Source organism: Lycium barbarum, chromosome 4 (assembly GCF_019175385.1).
Source record: "Lycium barbarum isolate Lr01 chromosome 4, ASM1917538v2, whole genome shotgun sequence".
NCBI classification, from domain to species: Eukaryota; Viridiplantae; Streptophyta; class Magnoliopsida; order Solanales; family Solanaceae; genus Lycium; species Lycium barbarum.
Window position 1 is genome coordinate 141813328 of NC_083340.1, and position 16591 is coordinate 141829918.

General features: G+C 33.9%; 1 protein-coding gene across 1 annotated transcript; it reads left to right on the forward strand.

The window, feature by feature from the left end:
* The first annotated feature begins 6437 nt into the window (after positions 1–6437).
* On the forward strand, positions 6438–15239 carry LOC132637944 (uncharacterized). The gene is made up of 3 exons (XM_060354953.1): positions 6438–6722; positions 14529–14636; positions 15171–15239. Exons 1-3 carry the CDS (start codon positions 6438–6440, stop codon positions 15237–15239), a joined length of 462 nt encoding a protein of 153 aa, XP_060210936.1.
* The last annotated feature ends 1352 nt before the right edge of the window (positions 15240–16591 follow it).

Sequence of the window (16591 nt, forward strand, 5' to 3'; positions counted from 1 at the left end):
CAATATAAAGTCTTTTATATCAATTGACTAACATTGTCTATGTATATGTAGCTGCTATTACTTCATTACTGACCAATTCTTCAAACAGTATAAAGTCTTTATATCAATTGACGTAATAAATAAATAATTACAAAGCAAATTGAATTAGAGATAATATCAATGATTGTGATTATTCTTTTATTACGTCCTCATAATTTCATTCAACGCAAATATAAGCTCCAATATTTTTTTAAAAAAAATTGATAATCATAAATAAAACTAATAATGATCAAAAAAAGAGGAAGAAGAAACAACATTGGAATAAAGTAGAAAATATTATTCGTAAAATATAGTAAATACGTAAGACTCTTATTTTAATTAGTTTTGTATTACCATTCAAAAAACTAATTTTCATATAACACTTATTCTAGAAGATGGAACTCTGTTTATGCAAAAAAATTTAGTAAAAGAAAAAATTGTGATTGAAAAAATTCTGAAAAAGATACACTACATCTTTATATATATATATATATATGCAACATCACACGGTGGACTCATCTAAGAGTCATGTACATACATAATATATTCAGAGTCATTCTTTCCGCAAATACACAAATGATTCAGTAAAGCTTCTTTATATATTTCGGTTCTTCATTGTGCTTGTTGATATTTCAAATATTCCTTTCGCATTTGTGGGCTATTTGTCTACATCAGATCTACGGAAACTTCAAATTCCTTAATTTTATCTGCGACAAAAGATAAATGTAGTATTAATTGTAAACAATAAAAAGATAATTTTTTTAAAAAAAGAAGTTAAATTAAGCATGAACAATATACCTTGACAATTGTGTAGAGATATTTGATATATATGACCTATAATCTTTTTATCTATTGTAAAGATCGTGTGTCCTTATATTACTAAAGTCATAAGTCTTTTGTTGGATGATTATTTGACAACTTTATTTCAACATATAAATTCTTGTAAGTCGTAATTGGAAACTCAATGAGTTTGATTAATTATTCAGCTACAACAATCAAACAATTTGAATTTATATTAGCTCCTATTTCTTCAAGACTAATCTTAAACAGTTAATATAAAAAATCTGATAATTTTTTTTTGTTTTAAAAGAGTCCTAAACGTGGCTTTGATTGTGGTTGCACGATTTTAGGATTCAATATTTATCTTTTAACTTAAATTCAACAATGATTAGTTTAATTAAAATTTATTTTTTAGTTTAAATAGTTAATATAAAAAATATGATACCTTCCAACAACAACAACAAAAGAGAGAGAGAGAGAGAGAATCCTCAATGTGCCTTGAATAATGGCCGCACTGTTTTAGGATTTCATTGTGCATACATGGAGTAGTTGTTTCAATGGCATATATGTTTTCTTTAAAAAAATATAAATATTTAATATATACAAAGATTAAGAGTAAAATACATTTCCTGCTTATGTTCAAGCCTGCTATAATACTCCAAATAATTCTTCCTCTTGTGTGCCATTGAAAGTGATTTGAGACACATTAGATCAATCCATCCGTCAAAATGAAACAAAATATATCAACATACTCCATTAAAGATGATGATAAATATATATATAAAGATTAAGAGTAAATATTCAGTAATATATTTTCAAGAAGCAATGATAAATTATCGACTCAATACGATATATTTACATAAAGAAAGTGTCATGAACCTCAACAAACATGGGCAATAGAAAGGGAATGCAGGTTGGATTACGGTGAAGAAGAAGAAGAGTAGTGGTGACGATGTTATTTGTTAAATGAAATTGTGGAGAAGAGGAAACATCTGCGTCATTTTAAATTGGTGAAACTTGAATGCTAACAGAGGAAGATGAAGATGAAAATGCTCACAAAATCTTTCTGATATTATTTATGTGTACTTGTGTCCGTTATGTGCATGCCTGTGCGCCTAGAACGTGGGATGGAAATGGGATACGTGCATTATGTAGTTAGTAAATTTTCATTCTCTTCTTTTGTCTTTTCTTTTAAATGTAAAAATTAAAAACTTTATCTTTTAATTTAAATTCAATCTCATTCTCAAAAGAAGTTATATAATCTTTCAAACTTTTCGATCTCTCTTTTAACTTCCATGGTCCATGTTCCAAAAGACGTGTTTTTATTGTTTATATTTTCTGAAAATTAAATTTTCTTAAAAGAGGATAAAAAAACATGTTTTAAATTTTTTTAAAGTTTTAACCGTGCATGTGTGTTTGTGAGAGACGTGCACTAAGGTTAGTTTTTTTTCTTCTTGTTTTTTTTGTCTTTTTCCCTTTCTCTTTTCTTTCTCTCTTTTTTTTTTCTTCCTTTTTTAAAGATACAAATACAAATAAAAATAAAATGAAAATTATATAATCCTAAGTAACAATTTAGAAGTTCCAGACTAAAATCCTGATCTGGTGGAACCAAATTTTCCCTGCGTTTATCATTTTTTATTTTTCTTTTTGCAGTTTTTAACATTATCACTTGGTAACTTTCCAATTATTTTTAAATTAAAATTCAAAACAATAATTAAAGTAACTAACAACAACTAAAGTAACTAACTATTACCTAACTAACTAACTTTTGTCCAAAAATGATAAACGTAATCACGAATATACAGATTTATTGAACAATTTGAAGATGCACCTTGTTGTAAAGTAATACTATAAAGCTTACATGAGGGAATGTTAGCATATTTAGCACTTTGACAGGTTATAATAGTTAATACTTATGAAAAATAAACTAATTTATAAGTTTAGTTTATTGTTTAAATTTGTTAATAATAACTTTTAGCATTATTTAATTATTTACTTTATTTATTTTACAAATTAACCAAAATCATAAATATCTCACACAATCCGTATTATCCTCTTGTATGCATTTGTTTACTATAATATTTTTCATTATTTTCTTATTTAGTGTTTTACCCATAATTCAAATAATGATTTTGAATTACTTATATTTAGTTTTCAATTTGAGATACTGAATTTTAGTTTTAATTATTGATATTACCTACATATGAATTTAAATTGTATTTGTTTTTATTCAATATCTATTAAAATTTCAATTAGTGGCCCTATCTATAGAGTATGATATTTCTGATCATAAATCAAAGACCTTCCCTTCTCAAATTAGAATATGCCTTATCCTTGTATATATATTTCTACAGTATAATTTTTATACTTCTTATTTTTCTTGTTTCATATTTATTGCATTTGCATTTTTAAGTACTTTATCATACGATTGTTTATTTGTTTTTCACTTATGTCCTTGCCTATCACTCCTCTTTAAATATAATATAAAGAGTTAGTATGTACTCCTTACAATATTTATTCCTATTCCTACATTTCACTTTTATAACACAAGAAGAGAAAAACAAAAGAGAATTAATTCAATGTCTATGAAGAAAAGGTACCCCTACTTGCTTGTTAGACAAAGTTACTTCCTCTCTTTTAATCTATAACTCATCAATCTGCACATTGTATAAATTATTAAATATTTAAAGGTTCAAAATTGCAATCAGAAAAGCAGATACAATATATCTAGAGTTTTCAGATTTGATTTTTATTAGTTGATTAACTGCGAATGTTAAACTATTCGATCCACAGGAAAAAAATTACTTCCTGCATCTAAAATTATAGTAATCTTATGTTATGTGCAATAAAATTCAGCGGTTTAATTTATTGATGAACCGTTATACTCCCTCTGTCCCAATTTATATGGCACTTTTCGTTTCCCAAGATTCAAATGTACGAACTTTGACCAACATTTTAAGATGTATTTTTTCACCAAATTGATATGAGAAAAGTTACAAATTATAGTACTTTTCATGTAGTTTCAAATATATAAATTTTAATCTTAAAATATTAAGTTAATCTAATCCAATTTAGCTTCAAAGTTTAGTCAAATTGACTCTCGAAAAGCAAAAAGTGCCACATAAATTGGGACGGAGGGAGTAATTTTTTAAGAGTTGAGTTCATAAGTTACTCACAGATTCCAGGCTAAGATTACAAAGCAACACATTATTGTATTAATTTTATTGAATCTAATAATATTTTTTATCATACCGCTTAATATATTTAAAATAATAAATTATGAAATGTGAAATGTGAAAACTAATTATTTATATAATAAAAATTTTGCGACGTCAGTGATGTAAACCTAATTCTAAAATTTATGCTGAAATTCGAATTAATACTCAATTCCCATATTTTAAAATATATATGTGTGAAATATGAACAACAAAGGACATTTTTTTTTGTAACAACAAAGGACATAATTTTTTACTTTAATTGGTTAACATAGCGAAAAATAGTTTTTATTCATGAAAACTTATTATCTTTAATTAAAATGTAAGAAAAACTTGTCTCTCAATTCATGTTAAAAAATTCTCTCTTATTTCATGTCAAGATCAAATAGTCTTTTCTTTATACATATTTATAGTGAAACATCTATAGAGAATTCGTTTTTTAATCATAAAATCGATCAATAATTTGTAACAGATGTTCCCAAAAGTAGAGATCCCATAAGCTAGCACTTACTAGTATACTGTCATATAAGTTTTAATAAAATTCAAAAACTTCTGGCGAAGACATTTATTGTTCTAATGTTCAATTCAGTTAGCTCGTTAATAACACTTTCTACTACACAAAATATTACACGCTAAGTTGTAAAAGCTACTTGTAAAGCAACTCGAATAATGTAATTGAGTTATGTAATTTTGAGTTTACACTGTGTTTAGATCTTTACAAAATGGCATCCACATGAACACTTACAATAATCAAATAAACAAACTGAATTTTATATAAGTTCAACACAATTTCACTTATAGAGACATTTTTCAGCAATAGGGGAATACCGTAAACTTTGCTACTTGTTCGTTCTAAAATAAAACATAGAACTCTATCATGCAATAAAGTCAATAAAACTCCATCTCCATAAACCCTCATCCTGAATATGGTTTGCATATGTAGGTTCGGCATTTGGGTGCCAAACACAACTAATATTATCAATGGTTACATCTTTAGCATACATATATATTATAAAACTTTTCGAATAAAATTAGGATAAATGTGGATTACTTCATGTACCAACGTCTACAAAACAAAGTATGCAAAAACCCAAAAATTATATTATGTGAGGAGTAAAAAAGGAAATAAAGAAACGCGAATCCTGAAGTACAAAGATGGTACCCTTTTGGCAAGATTCGGATACGGAAAAAAGGACTCACATCAAAGAAGATAGAATGGAAGCATCAGAGTAGGTAGCTTATATATATATATATATATATATTCAAAAAAAAAAAAGTTGCTTACATAAACTCTTAAGCTTCTAACACTTCTTACATCAATTTATTTAAGGAAATAAAACATCAATTCAGATAGATATCAAAAATATTGGTAGATCCATAATGCTGGAATTCATCTAACCAACGTAAAAAGTTATTGACAACTGATTTCTTTTGGAGATCATATTTTTAGTTCTAATTTTTGAGTATATATCATCATAATGTTTTAACAAAATATTTAGATATATCATACCCTTTTCTTTCTTTTCAATTGTCTTTTTTCCTTGGTTATATGCAAGAATCTCTCTCTCCTGCTCTCTCTAGGAGAACTAACGGTCTTCTCCCCATCTCCAACTCCCTCACCTACCCCCACCCCTACCCCCCAACTCCGGCCAGCAACCCCCCGGTGGCCTCCCCAGGTAAGTTTTCTCTTTCTCTTTCTCTCTCCTAGGGTTTGTGACAGCCCTATACCCACCCCCACTCCTCTTCTTCTCCTATCTTCCTTTTCTTCTTTTCTCTTCTCTCCTCTCCTTCTCTCTGGTCCGACAGATTCAAGCTTCCCGCCGTGAACAGTGTTTTCGCCGTGAACAATGTTTCCGGCGTGAACAGTGATTCCGGCGTCAGCAGGTTCTATCTAACTGGAGTTGGTACCTCCGGTTTTTTAATTTTATTTGTTAATTCTTTGTATTTTATCCTTACTGCTAATTTTCATTCTTGCATTACTTGTTTCGTTCTTGTCGTAGTAGTTACACTTTCATCTAGATTAATACTAACTTGTGTTTTAGTATTGATTACTGCATGGTCGAGTAGTTTATATTTGCTTTACTGGCTTTGGTAGACGATGGTGGACTAGGGTCATGTTCTCGGATAGGGGTGAGGGTTAGAGGGGGTAGGTGGGTTAAGAGAGTCTCTAGTCTACGAGTAGGGTCTTGGAATATTGGGACTCTAACGGGGAAGTCCATCGAACTAGTTAAGATTCTTAAGAAGAGGAGGATCAATATAGCTTGTGTCCAGGAGACTAAATGGGTAGGATCCAGGGCTGAAGATATGGATGAGTATAAGTTATGGTTCTCAGGTAGGTCGAGGGATAGGAATGGGGTAGGCATAATAGTAGATAATGACTTACGAGAACATGTGGTAGGGGTTAAGAGAGTCAGCGATAGGTTGATGACGATTAAGCTGGTTGTGGGAGGGTTTATTTTGCACATTATTAGTGCTTACGCGCCACAAGCGGGCTTGGGCGAGGAGGAGAAAAGACGTTTTTGGGAGGATTTGGACGAGATGATGGGAAGTATACCGTCCACTGAGAAGCTATTCATCGGAGGAGATTTCAATGGGCACATTGGGTCAATTTCAGAGGGATATGACGATGTGCATGGAGGTTGGGGTTTCGGGGACAGGAACGGAGGAGGAGTTGCACTGTTGGATTTTGCAAAAGCCTTTGAGCTGATGGTGGCCAATTCGAGTTTCCCGAAGAAGGAGGAGCACTTGGTAACCTTTCGTAGTTCGGTGGCTAAGACGCAGATAGACTTTTTACTCCTTATGAAGGATGATAAAGGTCTTTGTAAAGACTGCAAGGTGATCCCGAGTGAGAATCTAACGACCCAGCATAAGCTCTTGGTGATGGATTTGGAAATCAAGATGAGGAAGAGAAAGAGGGTCGTGGACGACAGGCCTAGGATCAAATGAGGGAGTTTGACCATGACGGGTGCCCTGGAGATGGAGGAGAAGCTGAGATCTATGGGAGCCTGGGAGAGTAGTGGGGAGGCGACCAATATGTGGGATAGGACGGCCAGTTGCATTAGGGAAGTAGCTAGAGAGGTGTTGGGGGTCTCGAAGGGTAGCCGTGATCGGCACCGAGGGGACTGGTGGTGGAATGGAGGAGTTCAAGAGAAGGTGGAAGCAAAAAAGGTGGTGTATGCGAAGTTGGTAGACAGCAAGGATGATGAAGAGAGGCGAACGAATAGGGAATTGTACAAGATGGCGAGGAGGGAGGCAAAGTTAGCGGTTACGGCGGCAAAGACAGCAGCTTTTGAACGCCTGTATGCAGAACTAGAGGACAAAGGCGGGGATAAGAAGTTGTACAGACTAGCCAAGGCGAGGGAGAGGAAGGCGCGTGACTTGGATCAGGTGAAGTGCATCAAGGACGAGGATGGTAGGGTACTAGTGGAGGACGCCCTCATTAGACGGAGATGGCAGTCATACTTCCACAAACTCTTGAACGATGAAGGGAACAGAGATATTGTGTTGGGAGATTTGGAGTACTCCGAAAGGTGTCGTGATTTTGGATATTGTAGGAATATAAAGGTTGAAGAAGTCAAGGGTACTGTTCGTAGGATGAGTAGGGGAAGAGCGACCGGGCCCGATGAGATTCCGGGGGAATTTTGGAAGACTGCAGGAATGGCAGGTTTAGAATGGTTGACGCGACTCTTTAATGTCATCTTTAAGACGACTAAGATTCCCGAAGAATGGCGATGAAGTACAATGATTCCATTGTACAAGAACAAGGGCGACATTCAAAGTTGCAACAACTACAGAGGGATCAAGCTGCTAAGCCACACTATGAAAGTGTGGGAAAGGGTGGTGGAGATGAGGGTGAGGAGAGGCGTGCCTATCTCAGAGAACCAGTTCGGATTCATGCCGGGGCGTTTAACTATAGAAGCTATTCATCTTGTACGGAGACTGGTGGAGCAATATAGAGAGAGGAAGAGGGACTTGCACATGGTATTCATCGACCTAGAAAAGGCATACGACAAAGTGCCGAGAGAGGTTCTATGGAGATGCTTGGAGGCTAGAGGTGTACATGTGGCGTACATTATGGCGATCAAAGACATGTATGATGGGGCCAAGACCAGGGTAAGGACTTTGGGAGGAGACTCAGAGAACTTCCCAGTGGTGATGGGGCTGCATCAGGGATCAGCTCTTAGCCCATTTTTATTCTCCTTGGTGATCGATGGATTGACGCGGCAAATTCAAGGTGAGGTGCCATGGTGTATGTTATTTGGGGATGACATAGTCCTGATTAACGAGTATCGCAGCGGGGTTAACGCTAAGCTGGAGGTTTGGAGACAAACTCTGGAGTCTAAGGGGTTCAAGTTGAGTAGGACCAAGACAGAGTACTTGGAGTGCAAGTTCAGTGATATAGTACATGAGGCTGACGTGGAAGTGAAGCTTGACACCCAGGTCATACAGAAGAAGAAAGATAGTTTCAAGTATCTTGGGTCTATTATACAAGGAAATGGGGAGATTGATGATGACGTCACACATTGTATTGGTGCAGGATAGATGAAATGGAGGCTTGCCTCCGGAGTGTTGTGTGACATAAAGGTGCCACCGAAACTTAAAGGCAAGTTCTAGAAAGTGGTGGTTAGACCAGCTATGTTGTATGGGGCGGAGTGTTGGCCAGTCAAGAAATCTCATGTTCAGAAGATGAAAGTGGCGGAAATGAGAATGCTGCGATGGATGTGTGGGCACACTAGGAGTGATAGGATTAAGAATGAAGTCATCCGAGACAAGGTTGGAATAGCCTCAGTGGAAGACAAGATGTGGGAAGCGAGGCTGAGATGGTTTGGGCATATGATGCGGAGAGATGAAAATGCCCCGGTGCGGAGGTGCGAGAGGTTGGCCAGCGACGGTTTCAGAAGAGGTAGAGGTAGGCCGAAGAAGTATTGGGGGGAAGTGATTAGACAGGACATGACACATTTCCTGCTTACGGAGGACATGACCGTTGATAGGAGGGTATGGAGGACTCATATTAGGGTAGAAGGATAGTAGGTAGTCGCGTCTATCCTCCCTTAAGAGTAGTTATGTTGTTCTATAGTTTCTTGTCTCTTGATTTCTGCGAGTATATGTTGGTTTATAATGACTTATTTACTTTCATTGTTTTCATTTTCATAGTTATCTATAGCAGTTAATTCTCCTTTTACCATGACTTTCTTGTTTTGTTATTCCATGCTTTCATATTGTTTTCGATACGCTTGATCATATCTAACCTTTTGTCTTTTCCTCTCTTTGTCTCCTCTCTTGAGCCGAGGGTCTTTCGGAAACAGCCGCCCTACCTTTCAAGGTGGGGGTTAGGTCTGCGTACACTCTACCCTCCCCAGACCCCACATAGTGGGATTATACTGGGCTTGTTGTTGTTGTATTTAGATATATCATATTCTCTTTTTAATATTAACTTTTTATTAGCTAGCAATTAACTTATGGATTATTTGGCCAAGCTTCGAGAATACTAATGTACTTTTGGAAAAATAACGATCAAGCACAAATTATTATTTTAGTATTAACAAAAATTATTATCAAATAATTTGTCCAAACACAAAAATGATAAATCCAACTACATTTTAGAATAAAATTAATTTATTCTTATAGGGAAATCTATAAATTTTAGCTTGTCTCTAATAACAAAAAAGTTACTTTAACTGCTATTTAAAAGCATTTTTTCTTTCGAAACCCCTCTATCTTTTTTCAAATAAAAAGTAATTTTTTTCTTAAGTGGAGAAAAGTAAAGCCATTTGCTATCATTGTAATTTTGAAAGAAAATTAAGCATTCACAATCGTAAAACACATAATAACATAATAAAAGCAAACAGAATAATAATACAAAATAAGCTATTATTTGTGGAGTGCTCCTAAAATAGTGAATAATGGCAAAAAACAAATATCTTGTACATTCATAATACATTCAGTCATTCATTGCACGAATGATTTGATAAAACGCTTTTACGTATTTTGGTTACTCGCCGTATTTGTTCATTTTCAAATACCCATTTTACATTTGTGAGATATTTGTATATATCATATCTTAAGTACGTATGTGACAAAGATAAATGTGTAATGTTAGTTTTAAATAATAATAATAATAATAATAATAATAATAATAATAATAATAATAATAATAATAATAATAATAATAGTAATAATAATAAACCATGAAAATATACCTCGACAATTTGGTAAAACTCCTTTATATATTTGGGTTCTCCATTGTGCTTGTTTATTTTTCAAATATTCATTATGCATTTGTGAAATATTTGTGTGTATCATGTTTATGGAAACTTCAGAATCTTTAGCAACATATGTACAAAAGATAAATGTGTAAAATAATAATAATAATAATAATAATAATAATAATAATAATAGTAATAGTAATAATAGTAGTAGTAGTAATGATAATAATATACTTAATAATAATAATAATAATAATATACTTAATAATAATAATAATAATAATAATAATAATAATAATCAACTATGAAAATATACTTTAACAATTTGGTAAAACTCCTTTATATATTTCGGTTCTCCATTGTGCTTGTTTATTTTTCAAATATTCATTACGCATTTGTGAAATATTTGTGAATATCATGTTTATGGAAACTTCAGAATCTTTAGGAACATCTGTAATAAAAGATAAATGTAATGTTAAGTGTAAAAAAAAAATCAAAATAATAATAATAAAGTTAAACCAAGCATAATGTTATACCTTGACAATTATTTAGAGAAGTTTGATGTGCATAACCTATAACTTTTTTATCCATTGTAGAAAATCCGTGGATAAAAAGAAATTCTATATTAGGATATAAGCATACGGAAATTATAATCATTATAATCACATACTCATAAACATTGTTCAAGTAAACATGTACCTCTGAAGTGATAAATATGTATATAAATAACATATATCTACCGCCCATTGATTTCCCAGTAAATACGCACGTATTTTTTCTTTATCCTATGAGATTAAAATTATAATTATTAAATTAAATTATAAATCCACTTTAATCGTTTTTTTTAATACTTTTTCTTATACGTTTTCCCCCTCTTTTTATTTTGATTATCTTTTTTTAGTTTCTTTCTAATATATATCTTTTATTCGATTCACATATTGAATAATAATAATTTTTAAAATTTCAATTTCAATTTTAGTTTAATCATATAAAACATGTCAATATTTGATGCATAAATAATAAAATTAAAAGTAGAGAAGACAATTTGAGAGATCGAGCATTGATAAGTTGGTACTTATCTCTTCTTTAATCTCATATTTTTGCTATGTTTGATTGAGAAAATAGTGCATTTAATATCGTTTACATCTATTTTACAGGTTTTATGTGATTTAGAAGTGATCGGAAGAAACCAAGTGAAAATAAAGTCAAAAAGAGGCCAAATTGGACAGTTTTGCAAAACTGTCAAAACTGGACAGTTTTACAAAAACGGGACAGAACTGCAAAAACTGAAATCTGGGGCATATTTTGTCATTTTTGGACTTGGAAAAATTGGACAACTATAAAAGCATCACTTGGTGAAATTATTCATATCTTTGGCCATTTTTTACAAGCTTTGGAGCTAGGGTTTTACACCACACCTTTGGAGGAGAAGATTGGAGCTCTTCAATGATAAATTTCTTAACCCTTTCTTCAACTCCTTGCTTTGTATTGCTTATTTAATTGTGTTGTATTTTATTCTATTACTTGAAACTTGTTTATGAAAATATACATTGTTAAAGTTTTGGATCAAACTCTTGTTATGCTTATGTATTGAATGATATTTATATCTAATGAAGTGAGTCATTGTTTCTTTAATTAATCTCGTTTTCAATGATTCTTAAGGGAGTAGCTAACCCTAAGACTCGCCCATTTACTTTGATTGAGCTCGGAAGAGGAAATCTAGTTGGGAAAGATTAATTATTTGGGGCATAACCCTCATCTAATAACTTGAGCTAGGAATAGGAAAGTTACTTGAGATTCAATTGGTTGCGCTTGATATCATACTTTAAGGCTTGGAAAAGCTTAGAGTGAAATTCATTAATTTGGTTGGAAGACTTTCAATGAGATTTTAGAAACCATTATCTATTAACATAAGCTCCCTCTTAGTTGTAAAATCATAAAATATGTTGGATCATTACTTGAGAGTTCCTTGTATCCATGCTTGTGGTCATTGATCATTTTACTTGCTTTCTAGATTAGTTTATATTTTCGCATTAGTTATATTTTTCGCAAAAACCAAAATATTATCAAGTGTTTGGCTTAGCGTAGAAAGTACTGATAATTCCTTACTTGTTTAAATCGCCTAGTATATTGTTCCCTGTGGGATCGACCCCGACTCATAGTTGGGTAAATTATATTGCATACGACCGTGTACACTTTCTCTTTGAGGAGTGGATTTGGACGTTATCAATTTTGGCGTTGTTGCCGGGGAACAATTTGGCGTATTTGGGTTAGTTTGGGATTTTAAGCTTGCTTGCTTTGGTCCAAACTTGTGAATATGTGTCTGTGATTTTTCGTGTTTTCTTTGTGTTAGTTTTTTTTATTTTTGTTATTTATTTTTGTATTTGTGTCACAATAGTATCTTGGAATGAAAATGGGTTTGATGGTTGCAACCCATATTTTGATGACTCATGTCCATATTGTGGAGGACCCCATTTTTGGTAAGATTGTGAAAATGCTCCCGGGAGAGAGATGTGTGCACTGTCTCAATCCTATGATGGGAATATTTGTAATATATGTGGTCAGCAAGGTGGACATTGGGGTGATTGTCCCAATTATTTTGCTCCCCCTCCCCCAAGTTGTTCTAACGAAAATGCAAGTTGTGCTTTTGAGTTTGATAGGAACAATGACATGGCAAGTGAAGGACAAAGTGTCGGCTTTGAAGGCATCATGGCAATGCTCCAAACATACTTAGATCGAAAAGCTAAAATGGAGGAAGAGCGAAAACTTGCCCACAATCCATTTTAGAAAATGGAAAAGCTACAAAAAGTATGAACGATTCATTTGAGGATGTCAATTCCTCAATTGTCATGGAAGTGTCGACTCCTCAAAATGAATTGGTTGAAGAAGAGATTTCAAGTTTAAAAGATGAGCCCGAAAATTCTTGTGACTACAATGAAAGTTGTGAAAGTGAAGAAGTGGTTCAACTTGAAGAAGAGCAAAATCTTGAAGGAGAAATCTCCAATTCTCAAAAAGAAGAAGTTGAGGAAATTTTGAAAAGCATAATGGGGAGGAATGAAAAATATGGGCAAGTCTTGACCAAATTGTGGGAAGAAGTTCAACATGGAGATTATGAAACTATCCAAAAGGTGTACCTCACCATGGATGGATTTTTACAAGCTTTGGACGACTCTCACAATGAAGAAAAACTTGACAAAATGGAAATTTTGAGCCAAGATTGGCTAATGAATCAAGTTCAACAACTTGGAGTCTATGGGAATCACCGTGAAGGCATTTCATGGATGATGGAAGAATTTCTTAAATTGCATGTTGAGCCAAGTCAAGAAATGGAGCTACTTGAAATTGCTATCCAGAAATTGGAGGCCGAATTGAATGCAAAAATTGAAGTATGTGATGCTCAATATCAAAGGGCCATGAATAGTAGTTTTGAGTTGATTTTCAATGAAGAAGAAGTCAAGATTGCTTTTCAAGAGCTAATGGTAAATTGTCAACCGACCAACCCAAAAATAAGAAATGATACTAGAGTTGCATAAAAAAGTTCATGAAATGGTTTTGGAAGACTCTAGTTCATTTTTGGGTGAGGATGTCAAAGATGACGCAAATTTTGAATTTGGGCGCATTGGACCACATTCTAACCAATTTTCAACATTGTGCTTGGTTGATGACATGAAAGTTGAATTAATCGAGCCTATGGCGGATTTTGGAGATGAAGAACCAAGCTTTTTCATTTTGATGTTTGCCATGCCATGAAGACAAAATGACATCCCTCACTTAAAGGCCAAAAAGTGCAAAATGCAATACCCGAGACTTGGCCTCTTTGCTTTCCTACCACTGTCCCATGAGTGTCATCATAATCTTGATTCAAAGTTGGGCGACAATTCATATCCTCAAAGTGGAGAAAAAAGTGGTAAAGTTAACATACGTCGTGCCACGACGTTAAATACGGCGCTCTATGGGAGGCAACCCATATTTCCTTTATTTTTAATTTTATTTTACAATTTCAATTGTTAGATAATTTTCTTTTATTATTTTTAGTCAATCTATCAAGTTTCCCAAGTTTTGAAATTAATTTGGACATGAGTTGTGGTGTTCGAGTGGTAGCACACTTTATGTTACCAGAGTACAAACATTCTCTTAAAATACACATGCTCCAATTCCACAAAGTGTAGGGTCCAATTCTCTTTTGGTAGCATAAATTTTGCTACAATTCCACAATGTGCACGGTTCAAATAAGTTAAGAGTGGTGCAACCCTTCATTTTGGTGCCATGATTTTTAAGTTTCAGATGTGGAAGATTTTGTAGTGCATAGTGTGTGATAAAACTGCTGGAGATTTTGTCTAATTATAAAAGAGCCCCTAAGCCTTGTGCAAATATTGAAGGCAATGGTTCTGCTGAGAACTTGAAGCCCCAGCCCCAGGTAAGTGTTTCACTTTTGCAGTTAAAAATAACCATTCCCTTATTTTCCTCTTCTTTCAAAACAAAAGCAGCATGTCCGTCTTGGCATTTAGGTAAGTTCTTCTCTCCTCTCTTTTCTTTCTCTCTCCCTCGCTGCTTCTCTGTTTTTTTTTTAAAAAAAAAACAAAAACAAAAACTGTTTTCTTTTCTTTCTCATGTGGTTAGTTTGGTGTTGAGCTAGTGTTGTTGGTTGATTGATATGTAATGGTGGTTGATTGAACTATAATTCTCATGTTTTTGGGAGGGTAATTGAACCTCTTAATTGTGACAAAAGGCTTGGTGAAAGTGATGCACACAACCTGCTCGACAAATTATTTGAGAGAAAAATTAATTCGATGGTGAAGTCTGAGTAGCCGAGCGATATTAGGAGATACGTGGAAGTGCGTGTGGGTTAGTCCGGGTTGGTTTAAAAGTATTTTGTTCAGTTATGATTGTTATACTTGCTTGAACTCTTGTTTAAATGAAATCCTACAATGTGTTTCAATTCTTTTTTCAGAAGTGGAAGAGATTCCTCACTCTTATGCTCGAGTTTCGTGACACCATCTTTTCAGGGAGTCTCTCCTAACTTTTGCTTTAGTCATAGAGTTACATTGAGGACAATGCAACATTTTATGTTGAGGGAGGCTTTATTTTGAAGATATTTTTGTGATGGGGTGTGATATGTCATGATGAATGATAATTTGGTAGATTGATGTTATTTTTGTATTTTTTTAATGACATTTATATTAGTATGACTTTTTTTTATTTTTTTTTAATTACTATCTTCTTTAATTTTTTGTAGTTTAGTTGTAGGAATGGTGTTGGGTAAGCTTGTCAAGTGGGTCGGGCCGGGCCATATAAATAGGGGTCACATGGGGCCGGGGGCCGGGCCGGACCATAGTTAGTGGGTCGGGTTGGGGGCCGGGTTGGAGGAGGGAAAGGGGTGTCCGACCCAGCCCCTTACCCAGGTAGGGGTACAAGTGGGCTTAGTGGGCCGGGCCGAATTTTAATTATTTTTTAAAAAAAATTCTAATACTAAAATTTATTAAGTTTTATACTTTAAAATCTAGTGTTGTCAACTTTATTTTAACCATGAAGTTCCTTAAGTTATACTTTGGCCCTATTGTCAATCTATAAATACAATTCATTCTTCTCCATATTGTCTCACAATTCCCTACTCTCCTCTTTCCCTAAATTTCCTACTCATCTCTCTCTCTCTCTCTCTCTCTCTCTTCCAACTTCCAAGTTCAAATTTAATGGATAATGATAATCCTCCACCTCCTCCTCCAGTCTGAAGATCAATTTCAAGTCCGGTGTGATTGCATTTTGAGCGAGTAGACGAGGAACATGTTAAATGTAAACATTGTGGTCAAATATATCTCCATAAGTCCGAACCGGTTTTGGGGGGTACCGGTCCGATACGTAGGAACTTGGACAAAAGGCACAAAATTGAACTTTGAAGTTTATCTCTTCTTTAAATTTCTCCATCGATGCTAGCGTTTTGAACTTTTCATTTGTAATAAGTCAACCGTTCAAGTTTGTATGTTTTGAATTTGCAATGTTATCAATTTAAGTTTGAAGTTTTACTTTAAATTACTTATATAGTCTTGTATCACATTCTCAACTTTTTATAATTTTTAGCACTGAAATAGCCGTTGGGAGTCTTCATTCCAACAACATATTCAAGATATACACAAATATACCATTAACATATACAAGATATACACAAATATACCACTTAAATATTATTATTATTTTAAAAAAAAATTAATTTGAAATGGGCCGGGCCGGCCCCCGGTGGGCCAGGACCCGGACTGTTGGTGGGCCGGGCTACCGGGCTAAATGGCATGTCCGGCCCAGCCCCCTAATTTTTTCCACTAGCCCAGCCCACCACTCTCTTACCGGGTTAGGGGGCCGGGCCGGTTATGGGCTGGGTTA

What these genes read in the sequence shown, in the direction of transcription:
- LOC132637944 (XM_060354953.1), top strand. Translation starts at nt 6,438, where the DNA reads ATGACGATTAAGCTGGTTGTGGGAGGGTTTATTTTGCACATTATTAGT. An exon ending in CAAAAGCCTTTGAGCTGATG is followed by an intron (nt 6,723 to 14,528) that starts GTGGCCAATTCG and finishes TGTAGTGCATAG; the next exon opens with TGTGTGATAAAACTGCTGGA. An exon ending in ACTTGAAGCCCCAGCCCCAG is followed by an intron (nt 14,637 to 15,170) that starts GTAAGTGTTTCA and finishes TTCTTTTTTCAG; the next exon opens with AAGTGGAAGAGATTCCTCAC.